Here is a 13,975-nt window from a genome sequence, read left to right as displayed (position 1 = left end):
AATTTCTAACAAGGGAATTTTGTGGAAAAACCATATTAGACACTAATTATTATCCAATCCAGAGTCTTTTTATACGTATTAAAACCTGTGTGGAGGGGATCTTTAACAAACAGCAAATCAGTTTTTATTGAGAGTACAGATGTTGATGCAAAAACTCATCCAATTGTTTTCCAGTTATCAATTAAAACAGAATTATCCTCTTCACTAATTTCTACTTGAAGATAATATCTTAGATGCCTACACACGAGCAAAATACTGGAAGTTCATTCTTCCATTGTCCTTATAGTGCAACACTGACTCAAAATGAAAACACAAAGCACCAAAGAAAACAAAGCTGCAGGGCAAACACAACAAACAATCAGAAACAGACAGACAGAGAAGTCAGCATGAGAGCCTCTGGGCTCCATCACATCTAAACTGAACTGCTCAGATTTAGAGTCATTTGGCTACTGACTTTCTTCTAACCTCCCCTGAATGAAAAAGAAATCAATGATCCAAAACAAAGCACTATTGCTTTCAGAGTCGGCCATTTCCAACAGTAGTCAGTGCCTGAGTTATAAAATGACTGTTTGACATGTTTACATTTCAAGGTAGAAACACAGCAGCACCGTGCTTGTGACATATGGTGGGGAGATAACATGGCAGGTTGACCTACAGCCAGGCAGCTTTCTTCTGCTCAGAAACAGCATTGACCTCTTTCATGTGGCTGCTTTGAAGTAGCAGAGTCTTTTCATCTTCTGGACTGGCCTTTTTTAAGGAAAATATCTCTGAATATATTAAGTAAATCGAGGGACATTTACTTCTCGAAGAAAATATGATCGCAGACAATAAAGAGCACAACTAAGAGGTGAGGATTTACTTGTACTGCACTGGTATGGCTCCATACGTGACAAATGGTGGTTTAGAGGGAGAAACAATACAGTTTATATTAGAAGCTGATGAATTTAAAATTCACACAGCCATTGTATATTATCTTCTTCACCATGAACCAAAGCAAAAAGTGATTTTCTTTTTCATTGTTTGAGTCTGAGCTTGCTCATTACACATATCTGTTTCATACATTTCCATCTATTGTGCAGGCGAAGGACCTCACAATTACCCATAATTAGCTGCTGCCTGGTTTCAGGCCTGGTCAATAGACAGGATATGAGGGGCTGGAGAACACAGCTGCAGCAAAAGCACAGTTTAATTTCAAAAAGCTATTTTACTCCTTCAACATGATTGGAAACCTGGGCTGATACAGATATAGAAGGGAAAGTGTCAATGAACTAGTGTAGTCTCCTTATAGCTATAGTAAGAGGATATGTGATCTGAAGATAAGGTGCAAAGTCCAACACCGATGTTGCAGGTGAAGAAATGTCAAGGAACAGTCTGGAGTAGTACAGCACAGATGGAATTATTAATGAAATACAGTCATGAGTTTTGGACATTAACAAATTTTTATTTCAATGTTATACATAAAACTTTAGTTTTTGTTCTTTTTTTAATTCAGCTAAACAAATATTTATATATTGTATATTTTATAAAAAGAAACATTTCAAACATTTTAAATATTAATATTTCTTATTTACAATTCAAAACAGTACATGAAATAATAACAGTAACAATGCAATTTCAATCATAAAAATGTTACAAAACATATCTTTTTTTTGTTTCCATTTGAAAATTGGCAAGCTGATATTTCCAGAATGTTAGCAAGGATACAAAGTAGCAATGTGGAGCTGCTCTACATTCAAACAGGAACTAGAGGTGCATTCAACTCTTCAAATGCTTGGTTCGTTAAGATCTGTAACCCAAATCTTTTTTTTTCTTTTCACATTAGTCTAGCTTACAAGATCTCTTCCGATAGTTTGAAGTACAATGATATTCCACAGAAAAAAAGTTTAAAAATTGTCGTCAAAATGCACCAGAAAGACGCAGATATAGAATTACACGTAGAGCTGAACGCACCTCAAGCTCAGTAAGGTCACTGTTCTCTAAAGGGACGGGGTTGTGGAGAGAAGGCGCATGTTGTGTGTTTGTGTGCTGGGTTGTATGAACATATGCACCGTATGTTTTTGTTTGTGAGTGTGTATGTGTCAGTATGTAAGCTGATGAATCAGTTGGCAGGGCAGGGGGAATCCATACTACACGTGGATCGAGTCTCTAAAACCAAAACAAACAGTAGCTAACAGTCCAGCAGCCTGGCCTCTACTGCAGATAGTCAACGTTCAACGACAGGACTACAGACTACCACGACCACAGTCTACACACTTCTTCCCTTGTTTTCTCTACACTTGCCATCAGTCACAGTTCCACTAGTCTGCTGCTAGCTGCAGCAGGAAGCAACTACAGTCAGAAACAAGCAAAAGAGCTGCTTTGAGGCTCAAACTGGCACTCCAAAGCCATTTATGGGAGAAAAAAAATGTCCTCCCTGGCAAGAAAGAATTTCCTGTGAGTCTACTGGCCATTCAGTAGGCGCTGTGCCGTTCCGTTCCTGGTTGTCTTGTGTGAGGAATCTGGACAAGAGCAAGAATAAAAAAGCTGGCATTGGAATAGGAAAATTCAGATGCTGAACAGTATCAAGACTAACAGTTTGGCTCTTGGATTGACTGGGTTAGGCTTATGTATAGGCAGAAAGGTGAAGCAGGGAAAGCAGGCAGCAAGGTGACAGATAATGTCTTTCATGAGGGAATTTGATGACATGACATACCAGTTTTCGAAAGAGCAGAAAGAGAGCTGTTAGAGAGAGAGGAGGTACTGGAGGCAAGAACACTTTTTTGCAGCTGCAATTAAAGGACAAGTTGGAAAAGAGGTGAAGAAGTAAAATAATTCATAACCGAAACTAATATGTAAGAAAATGCAAAATGCACATGAGATGTTGTTATTATGCCATGTAAAGAAACAGTGAAAAATGGCAACAGTGTGGGAAAAAACGTGAGTCTCAACACTCATTGGTCATTGCTTTGTGAGACCTGTTCATTCATGATGCCAGACAGCTCAGTCAGCATGTCCCGGTAGTGAGCTCTCATCTCCTCCTGGTACTCCAGCTGGTCCTCCTTGATCAGACGTTCATTGACATCCAGCGCCTGACCACAGGCTTCTGCAAACTGCCTGCATGGGGCAAATGAAGTTGCTTGATTGATTATCGGTGCTGCGAATTACACCATTCAACTTGACCTTTATTCACTGGGAGTAATTAGGATTTTCTTTCAACGAGTAATATTGTAAAAAACTATTACGCTCTAACACATCTTGCCAGTGATTAAACATAAACATGATTGCCTGATGGGTGTGAGCATTGAACACTGTCACAGTGTTACTTTTTCATTGTTGCATTTATAACCAAATACTAAGGTAAAAGAAGACCAAAAATCATTGTTTTTTTTGGGGTTTTTTTTAAACATTTCCTATCCTTTTATTTACACATATTTAATGCTTTTGTCCAAAGTGACTTAAAAATAAGTGTTCAAGTGCCATAAAAACGAGACTAGTTTGTCATCAAAAACTGTAAGTGCAGCATATTTTCGGTATGGATTTATATTTTTGATATTTTGGTTGTTTTTTTTGTAATGATCTATGTTCACATTTTGTAAAATGTTGTACCATATGCATACAATTTCCTATTTGTAGAACTTGGGAACTACAAACTGCATGTATACCATAGGCATACTATTTATTTAGTCTTATTATACAGTAATGTATGGAATTCCCTTGTATCAAACATTTGCCCTAATTAAGCTCCATACAGACTGAGTGATTGGCTTTGATGTTAAATGCTCACATTTCAGACTTTTTATGCTAGGAATAAAAATTGCCACACTTAAAGGTACTATATAGTAAAATCCTACCTGAAGATCTCCTTGAGCAGTTTGACCTGGTTGTCTGGGTATTTCTTGGCATTCTTCTCTTCTAAAAATGCCCTGGCATAAGCCATAGGCCCTGCATTCACCTGGAAGGAGGAAGATCAGGTGAGACAAAACAAAGCACCAAAATTCAAATAAGTGTGTCTTAATGCCAAAGGAATCCACACCTTGACGCTGACACTGCCCTGCAGTTTCAGCTGCAGCCGGATCATGTCCACTTCCTCCATGTTGCAGAGCTGGTTGAGCTCAGAGACTTTACGTGACATCTCATCTATGGCTACCTCAATGGGGTTCATTTCTGTGCTCTGCTGCTCCACCACCTGGATGCGCTTCTTCAGGTAGGGGAAGCTGGAACTCGCTGAGGAGAGAGAAATGACAGTCTGCTGTATAAACTGAAATTGTATTAGCAGACGGTGTACATCTTGTTTGTTTATAGGGGGAAGTGTTTCCATACTGTATACCCGGGACATACAGTGTGACAGTTATCCAGTCACAGAAGCAAATAAACAAATACTCACTTGTCAATATGGTGCGTCTCTTGCACTGCTCCTCCACATCTCCGTGTTTCTTCCCTGACAGAGTGAACGGCGTCTCAAACACAAAGCGGTTGATGTTGTGATGTCTCTCAAAATCTGTCCTTTTTTCCTGTTGCTCCTTCTCGTCAAAATAGGGCACCACGTATGTCACCTGAATGTAGGCAAACTTGGGATCCAGGTCTTTGGGATTTACCTTTTGTCACAAAATGTTAAGCAAGGAATAAAATGTGAAGTTAGCAACTGCTAGACAAAGACCAAAACTCTTTGAAACAAGACAGAATTCTCTAATATTAGTTACCTTATTGGAGTCCTGAATCATCTTGACGTTATCGGCTCCAAACTTGTCTGAGTAGAGTTTAAGTAATCTCTGGGAGATTTCCGACAACCCCGTCAGCTTCGGCTCTTTATAGATGAACTCCTTGCTCTCCTCTTCCTCAAAGAAACCCTTCCAGAACACAGACACAAACACATACTAATTAGCAAATGCATGGGTAGATGTTTGTGTGTAAGCAATGCACGTTTAATATTTAAATGATGCTGCTTTTGCTGTCACAACAGTTATGTTGCCCCCTAGTGGTTTCTTGAGACACTGGTTGTACAACATAAAGGCCACAAGACATTTTGCCATTTTGTTAGAGCAACTCAGCACTAACAAGGTGTCAGTGTTAAGTGCTGAATGGGATATATCAGAGGTAAATTTTCAAAGCACCACTGGAGTCAGAGGTCAAAGGTGAATGAGGTTTATTAGATAATATCTTCCTGTCTGCGGCAGCTGTTTGACACTTCTTAATGTTTGAGGAGGAAACAACTTCATAATTGGAGATTAAAGGAAGTCAAGACCACGGCAAGCTTGAAACAAACCTTTCAAAGGGTAAGAGCAGCACATGTTAATAGTGGTAGAAGGAAAGGAGAGGTAAGAGCGGTTAGCACAGAGGAAAATGGAAAATCAAAGACACACAAAACTTACCGCAATCTTGAAATAGAATATAATAAAAAGGAAGAAAAGAGCAGACAGAGAAATTAAGGACACTGACTCAGTAAAAAAAAAAAATCCGGTCTCATTAACTTTCTATCTACATGCTTTACTAGCACAAGATTCTATCTTTCTCCTCTTTTCGTCATCAGAGAATTTCATATCCTTATTATCAGCTTTTTATGCTCTTTCTTCACTTCAGAGCTCTCTAATACCTGCATAGAAATACGATCTCCTCATTAACAAACAGGAAACTGTGTCAAGGATACAGAGCAAGACCAAACCACACAATGCTTCCTGACAGATAAAGCCAGGGATTCAAAGATAAACCAGGACACAATTTACCCATAATATGCAGCTGCAGCTGTACTCATCTATCTGATAGTTATGATAGTGATGAAGGGTATTTGACTTATGGCCCTGCAAACACCAAAATTACTATGGAAACACTAAACAGCAAAGTCTCTTTACAGAAACTGTGTCCAGTCTTATCCAGACAGGGACGTTGTTTATGGAAAGAAATGTTCCTGTTGATTTTAAAGTCACAAAAAACAACATTGCGAGTTGAGGAGCATGACATATGTTGTGGCTTCCTACGGCATACAATATTTTACTTTTAGAACCTATAAGTTTATGTTTTGTTCTTCATACTTGCATGAACCAGTACATTCAATTGTATAGCACAGTGCGACGCATAATGAGTAACTGAGTAAATTCATCTACCATCTTTAGGATTAAGGTGTTCTGCTGTAGCATTAACAAGAGTTCGTAAATGTGGTTTTTATATGTGTAGAGGTGTGTATAAGTGTGTCCATGTAAATGTGTACTTTCAACAATAACTAAAGTAGTGTCCCTCACCTGTCCATAGAAAGCTACACGGTAGTAGCGACCGAAGAGACGCTTTTCTGAGTTCACCACCTCAGTCACCTTCAGATAGGAGCGATGGATGTCATAGTACAGCTCTGACAGCCTCTGTGGGTACAAACACAGAAGATTAAATTCTGCTCCTCATGCACATACAGTACACACACACACACACACACACACACACACACACATACACACAAAAGTGTAGAGCAAAATTTACCTTAAAATCTCTCCTCTTTTCAAAGACAACAATCACAGGTTTGTTGATGTCAGCGATGAGCTCGTGTCTCTCAGATTTCCACAGGTAGTCCACACACAGCTCCAGCTGCTCTACCAGGGTGTCCTACACAGTAAAATCAGGAAGGATACAGAATTAAAGAGAAAGCAATCCCATTTACTGCCATGCCACAATCACATCACACCAAATCCTTTCAAATTTCCATCAATGATTATGATAATAAAATGCTACTTCACAGAGCAAAATGGAGGTCATTCGTGAAATTTTGTTCAAGATTAAAGGCTAACACTGACCTCAGTATAGGGTGTGTCTTGTGTACCAGTGTCTTCCTTCATGGCACCCTCCTCCTTGACATTAGGACTGATGCACATAAATGCTGCCCAGCCCATAGAGAACGACGCTGGGGTGTCAAAGTGAAAGTGACATCAGGGAAAGTTAGCAAGTAATTCCAAAGATACCCAGTCACACATTATTACAAGGTGTTATGTTCAGCTTATAAGCATACACAACACAAAGATTCTTGTATTAAAATACAAGAAATGTTATAGTTTTTCCCAGTCAAGCATTCAATGTAACTCAAACCATTTTTGCAGACTCAAACAAAATTAAAAACATCAAACGTGAGCGTGCTTCATATCAGATCCCAGTGACACTGAACATCTTATCCAGTGAGACTTGAGTGAACAGTGAAGCTCAACCAGTGAAAGTAATAAGTGACATCTTGATACAATCTCATATCATTAAGGCAAGAACAGTGGTCCTGAAAACATTACCCAACAATGGAGTGGTTAAGATTTGAAATGGCACCTGACATCCCGATGTCTCCTCAATCCAAAACATGTCCACCTCTCAATATCAACACTATCCACCCAATTGCAAGAGGTTTCAACATGTCAGTACAGACCCTCTTCCTCCCACAGTCCCTTGTCTCTCCATCCCTATGTTACGAACTCCCAACCCCCACCACCCAGCAGGCCCCAGGCGCACACACTCACTGTCTTGATCTCGGGAGGTAGTTAGTAAGGAGCTACAGTTAAAGACGGGGCTTTCTTCAGGGGACACACTGGACATCCTGGCCTTGTCAGCTCTCCAGTAGCCTGTTTGGTAGGAGGGGAGGAGGAGGAGGAGGAGGAGGTTTACAAAGTTGACGTCCACTTGCTTTTGCCTTTTATTCTCAAGGACAAGGCTGTTGAGAGATTCACCAAACAGCCAAGCAGCTGGCATGCTACGCTAGCTATCAACACGCAGGCTCAGTGCGTACAGTGCATGCAGAAAGATGTCAGGCACACGTAGCAATAGATAGACACATGATGTGGTCTAAATGAGGAAGCATGCACACATAAGAGCAATCAGATTTGTTGATAGACATGCGGCACAGCAAAACGTGTGGAAGTCAGTAATACATGGGAAAGGTATTTGGATGCAAAGACAGGTCTATACTACTAGTTGGCAGACAGAGATTCAATCTTCCTTCCCCATGGGTTTCTTCCTTATGTTCACCATTCAAAGACGCACTCAAGTCACTTTCAAACATACAAATTAACCCCCAATGGTGATATGAAGGAATGATGCCCGAAAGTTGCGATGCCCATGTTAGCAAAGATAGAAAGGTTGGTTAATTGATAAAAGATGGATGTGATCGGACTTTCTCGTTAGATGTTACCAAGTCTGCAAAGATGCACACACTATAGCACTGCATACGCACAGGTATTTGTGCATACACATACACACACACACACACACACACACCATGCTGATATACAGCTTGCAAAGTGAAAGCAGCAGCACATGTGCACTAACCTCTCCTCTTCAGTGATTCAGCGATCAGGGCTGAGATGTGGATGTAGCACATGGCAGCCTGAGGGAAAGACACCATCAAATTAAATTAATGCTTCACTCTAAAAGCCATTTGTGACACTTTCTGACCCCATCCTGAAACCTATTGTAAGTGCACTCTAAAAAATTTAACATTTTTTTTACCTCAGAGAGATCGCCGTTGCGCACGTGGACCTTAGCCATGCTCTCCAGCCAGGTGCGGCGAAGCTCAGGGGTGCTGGCGTAGGAGTTGGCCAGACTGTACTGCAGATCCACCAGCATCTCTGGATCCTTCTCATGCTCCTTCATTTGGGCTGTGGCCATCAGAACTGTCCTGATCCGCTTTGTCAGGTCTTTCACCTCGGCTGGGAATGGAGTGCTCTGTGGAAAAGTATTTTGTTAAGTACCATGACTACGTGTAGACAGCTGTAATATGACAGTAGCTTTGACCCGCTCTACCTTGAGTGGTGCATCTCCGTTGGCAAAGTTATTGATGATGGCCAGAGACTGCTGAAATCTCGAGCCTCCAATGCCTGCATCTGCTATCAACTGGCTCACTGCTTTGATAACCTGAGTGGAGAGAGGAGTAGGGGATGAGGTAAATGTTGCTCTGAAAACACTATTCACAAAGCACACAATATAGAAATTATATACTTGTCACTGACCTGGAGATGTGAGCGGACTATAGACTTGCCCTTAGTAAACTCAAAGTTTTTTCTCATGAAAAAATACAGCAGGGCAGCAGCCTCCGTCTGGGTGGAGCTTGATCGATGGTTACAGCACTTGAGGATCTCATAGCACAGACAGCCACACAGGTCTGCTTTACCCTGGAAGAATGCATTGGGGAACTACAGAAAGAGAAAAAGATGAAGCACAGAGGAGAAACGCAGATGTTATTTGTTGCTTGTTAACAACAAATATTTGTGTATTTGATGTGATGTGCACGCGTGTGTGTATGCTTATATAGAGGACCTTTTGTACGAAGAGCCTGAGCGAAGCAAAGACATGCCGTAGAGTGGCGGTTGACTGGTTGATCTGAAAGAAGAGCAAGTAGGTGTCCAGCACCTTCTTCATCAATGCATTCTGTCCTTCATCCTGCAACAGCTGCTTCTGCAGGCATGGTAAAGAAAAACAGAACATATATTTAACTATAACATTTTCAACTTCAGCAACTTTTTTCTTAAGTTAAGTGAAATAAAGTGAAAAGCAAAGACTGCTTAAAGTTCAATGAACACAGAAATTCTTCCTGCCACCAGATGGCAGTAGAGTATCATTGACTTGACATGTATAATGAGAGGTGTGAATGGCATACATTACATTACATTTCAGGCTGGAGCCACCACAACTACAAACATTTCATTTGTACTAAAATAATATGTTGTACTGTAGAGTATATACTGTAAACAGTTGGTCCATGTACTTAAAATGATGGTAGTAGATATGAGAATAAACACTGTTTTTTTGTTTTTATCAAGATGCTGGAATAAAAATATGATTTGAATTTTCTGTTTGTTTTATAGTTACAACACCAAAATGAATTTTTATTATTTGATTTTAAAGGTTAGAATATCTACCAGAAATATCTGGTAAAGCCAAAGTAAATACATTTAAATTGATTTATTTGCTTGTCATGTCCAATTCAGAGGCTTGCCATATTAAGGTGTCCTTAAAAAAGTACAAAACAGATACAGTATGTGTATGGTGTGGAATGTAGTTTCAGGTTGTAAACTGTAAAAGGACCACAGACCTTGTGATGGTGAACAAAGAGCTCTAGTACATCCAGAACAGTGAGGGACACCTCAGTGGACAAGTTCGCCTCAATATCTGTAGGACTTAATGTATCCCCATCCTGAATATTTCCATCTGGAAACAGAGTCAAATATTAATAACTCAATCCATCACATGAACTCTTTAGCCTGATTTAGAATGAATGTGTTTGTTTTACCTGTGTCTATCATCTGCAGCAGCTTGGGGTTGGTGAGAGCGTTCTTGCCCCTGATGATGGGCATGGTTTGGGAGCGAGCATGTCTATGACCTTCACCTCCAGATGATGCCATCCTAGTGGTAACAGCAGTGATCAGCGGCTAGTATCAATCACAGTACTCACACGTTTTTTTTTAAAAACTTGTTTAAATTAACCTGCAGCAAATATACTACTAAATGCCTGGATTTATATGTGGAAACTAATTTTGTATATTCGAGTAGGCAGGTAAATATACGGCATCCATGTCCCAAGGATTTGCTGTTATTGGAAGCCTATGAACACATGAGAGTACAGAGACAACGACTGGCATAATCACACAAAACACTGCAGGTATGAGGAGGGACATGCTGAGAACACAGTTACAGTATATAACATGAAAACACGCAGTGATCACATCAATGATGGATATACACAGAACAAGTATGTATTTATCTAAAAGTGTTAACATTGCTCATTTAGGTTAAACTTGTACTTCAGTAATCTGGAGTTTCTTGCAATAAATAAAAGCTTTACATTTTGAATCTTTAGCTGTAAGGATGATTTCAGTAACCAGAGACTCAGTATCTTTAAACAGCTTAACTCTGTCATCATGGCTGAGGTGAGGTCAGTTTTCCTGGAGGAGGGTGATTACCATTGTGGGAAGAGGCTTGAGGGTTGAGTGGAGTGGGAGGGGTGGTTAGAGCCCTTCAGGGTGCCATTGGCCTGCGTAGCCTGGGCCAGCTTTAGTGCCGCTGCTAGCTTCCTGTTCACGAGCCAATCACATCAAAGCTAACATTAGTTAGTTTAGTTAAGACCATCATTGTTTTAGTGTTATTGTGTCCAACATCATTAGTCAGTTATATTCACTGTGTGTGGCATGGCAGCATTTGCTTGAGCATGCCTGCAGTCAATAAAACTTAGCCACTTAAACACTTAAGTGTAAATGTAAACACTTTGCAATGCAGCAATTCTTTTTGCACTTTTGTGACCTTGTTACATGTTTATAGCAACTAGGCCACATTGTATTCCAGCAAGGCTGAATGAAATACTGAAAGTAAACAGGAAAAGTCCAATTTGACCTTGGTGTGATGCGTGTGGATGGGGTCAGAAAGAAGGATCAAACAGCTCATATAGAAAGGCAATATGAGCTGACACGCAAACGCACAGCCAGATGGAAAGGTTAGTGGTATAGCAGAGTCGATGGTTTTAGTTTTCCATTAGTATAATACTGTGTAAAAGTTATATCAACTCTTGTTAGAGTGTTATTGATGAGTAGAGGCTTGAGGTCAGCATTAATGTATAACACTGGACAGCATGGAGATTTAGATGTATAGATGTGATGACACCAAATGCCAGTTAAGCTGCAGCACAAATCAGCTTAGTAACTGGATCTCGACAAACAGATGTTTAAATATGTCATCTTTTGATGCCTAAATGAAGCTAGATCAGAAACTACTGCCATAAAACAAATGGCGCCTTTGCCAGGCAAAGAAAGAAGACAACTATTGTATAAGCCAATCAACACAACTGCCTCAAAGCCCGATTAAAGAAAGTGAGACAAGCCAAGCAGCAGGTGGAGTGCAGCCAGGCAGGCTGAGGCAGGATATGGAAACAGAGGGCTACAAGGTCGACATGCAACATCAATGAGGCAAACGTGGTAAAGGATGTCAAGAGCAAACAAAACTACTATACAGTATCAGCATAAATGTTTATTTATCTTGTATGTCAATACAGAAAGGGTTACTTGATGCAACAGGACATCAATAAATGTGCAGTCACACTAACAATCCATTATCAGCAGCATGCACAGAAGGGGAGGGTACAGTATGAGGCATGCAATGCAGTGGAGACTACAACAGCAAGGTCGAACATGGAGAAAATATTACAGTTTTGTGTTATTTGTCTGTCACTTCTACTGTATATTGTGCATGTGCATGTGGATGTTCCTATAGGTGTGTGTATGTGATCTTGAGTGTTAAATACGGCAAAAGTTAAGGAAATGAGGCTCCCTGATCTAACAGAAACAGGATATGTCAGAGGAATGTCTAGGATTAAACTGTAGTATCACCGCCTAACTTAATGACTGATTTGTTGTCTGATAGGTTGTCTGACTAGTCTCCCTAGCTTGTAATTCATCGCCCCTGAACTTCAATGGGTGCCCACACTGATTCAGCCAGGCATCAAAGAGCTAACAGAGAGAGAGACTGAGACAGACACAGGCGTAAGACTGTGAATCCCCCATGGCCTGGTATTACAGACGAATGTTAAGTAGCTAGCAGCTCCAGACAGGCTCAGCTATGTCTGAGAGTGCAAGCTAGGCTTCCAGCTATCTTTATTCTGTTAATGCTTCCACGCACAGTAAAGCAGTGTGTTCTCCCAGCCTTTTGTTGGCTTACATCTCAGCATCTTATTGCTGAAAGGAAAAAGAGGGCTAATTTAATTAGCTGGGAGGAACCAGTAGATGGATGAGTCTAACAGTGCCAATGGCTCAGCTCCAGTAAGAGCACAGGCGTGCGCACACATACACACACGATAGCAACCCCCATCCTGTGCTTGCCAACTACTACAGTACAATATCCAGCAGTGCTTTGCTCTCAACAGCAAGATCCAGGAGTTTCACCTCCCCCCTCTCTCCTTTTCTTCCCTCCTTTACCTCTTCCCCTCTTGAAGCTCATCCCTGGGTGTGCACACGCATACAGAACACATATTAGTATTTCTGCCTGACTGTGTCTCATTCATTTGTTTGTGTGTGTTTGCACATGTGTGTGTGGCTTCATTTGCACATGTGTGCATTCATGTGTGCGCATGATTATATGAATTATGTATCAGTGGGTGGGGGTGTTACAACCTTTTGCTGTAGCATGTATGTCGAGTTAATAAGCTGTTTCCATATATTCAGCGTTATTATAAGTGCATTTAAACGAGACCTGGTCCACCTCTGTGTCGGAGAAGGCGATGTACAGCGCACACTTACCTGGCTATGTGGCGTTTTCCCAGAAACCTGAAGTGCTGAAGACACAGCCTGAAGAAAAATAAAATGCAAAAAATGCTTGTGTTTCTGTGTGTTTTGTGAGTTAGGAACACAGGATAAATGGAGCACATGTGATAGAACTGAGTTGTAACAGTACACTTTAGATGCTGACACAAACAGGAAACAGAAAGTTAATTTACTGCACTGTTCAGTGGAGAGGGAGCTCTCATTGGAATTGCAGTCTGTTTTTCTTCTCTCTCGCTCTCTCTCGCTCTCTCTCTCTCACTGTGTCATTACTTTCATCTGTTCCCTTTTGGCTGCAGTCCCCTTTTTTCTCTTCTCATGCGTCTGTCCCCAACTCAGCCTGTCTCAGTGTTTTTTTTTTTTCGTCTGTGTTCGCAGTATCACTAGTCAGCCTAAAAGGAGCTGTGGTAACACTCTGCGAGGAAGAAAGAAGAGCACTTACTCCAGGATGTTAAAGAAGTCTGAGATCTCCTGATGAATGGCCCGGTGCCAGTAGGACACCAGCACATCTGGAAACAAGCAACAGAAGAAAATATGTTACATCGTAGAAGATTTCTAGAGTGGCAGCCAATTGGCATTGCAGCTTTTATACTAACTATTGGAATGACCGAAAAAGACAAACAGTTATCAATAATTAGTGTTTTAACCTGTGTAAAGGACACATGGACAAGAGTCACTTTATTAGTACAATTCAGTCAATATCTACAATATAATAAGTATTATTTTTTAAGTTCTTGAACTCT

The 13,975-nt window shown here is 40.6% G+C and overlaps 1 protein-coding gene across 5 annotated transcripts in view; it reads right to left on the bottom strand.

The window, feature by feature from the left end:
• Positions 1-1,586: 1,586 nt before the first annotated feature.
• Positions 1,587-13,975, bottom strand: part of dock10 (dedicator of cytokinesis 10) — a 69,188-nt gene continuing 56,799 nt past the window's right edge. For 4 of the 5 annotated variants that reach the window (XM_042413930.1, XM_042413931.1, XM_042413932.1 and 1 more), the window contains 20 exons: positions 13,675-13,741; positions 13,212-13,259; positions 10,890-11,000; positions 10,220-10,332; positions 10,022-10,137; positions 9,247-9,384; positions 8,940-9,122; positions 8,734-8,844; positions 8,440-8,655; positions 8,260-8,317; positions 7,455-7,556; positions 6,753-6,859; positions 6,442-6,564; positions 6,213-6,326; positions 4,680-4,826; positions 4,364-4,574; positions 4,013-4,203; positions 3,831-3,931; positions 2,955-3,093; positions 1,587-2,498 (listed from right to left, as the gene is read on the bottom strand). In XM_042413930.1, coding sequence (XP_042269864.1) covers positions 2,451-2,498; positions 2,955-3,093; positions 3,831-3,931; positions 4,013-4,203; positions 4,364-4,574; positions 4,680-4,826; positions 6,213-6,326; positions 6,442-6,564; positions 6,753-6,859; positions 7,455-7,556; positions 8,260-8,317; positions 8,440-8,655; positions 8,734-8,844; positions 8,940-9,122; positions 9,247-9,384; positions 10,022-10,137; positions 10,220-10,332; positions 10,890-11,000; positions 13,212-13,259; positions 13,675-13,741 — 2,444 coding nt within the window. In that variant the 3' untranslated portion in view covers positions 1,587-2,450. The remainder of the gene's footprint in view (positions 2,499-2,954; positions 3,094-3,830; positions 3,932-4,012; positions 4,204-4,363; positions 4,575-4,679; positions 4,827-6,212; positions 6,327-6,441; positions 6,565-6,752; positions 6,860-7,454; positions 7,557-8,259; positions 8,318-8,439; positions 8,656-8,733; positions 8,845-8,939; positions 9,123-9,246; positions 9,385-10,021; positions 10,138-10,219; positions 10,333-10,889; positions 11,001-13,211; positions 13,260-13,674; positions 13,742-13,975) is intronic. The other variant, XM_042413934.1, reaches the window with a different exon arrangement.

The sequence above is a fragment of the Thunnus maccoyii genome, chromosome 6 (genome assembly GCF_910596095.1).
Source record: "Thunnus maccoyii chromosome 6, fThuMac1.1, whole genome shotgun sequence".
NCBI classification, from domain to species: domain Eukaryota; kingdom Metazoa; phylum Chordata; class Actinopteri; order Scombriformes; family Scombridae; genus Thunnus; species Thunnus maccoyii.
Note: the sequence above shows the minus strand (reverse complement) of the source record. Positions and strands in the feature narration are given on the sequence as shown.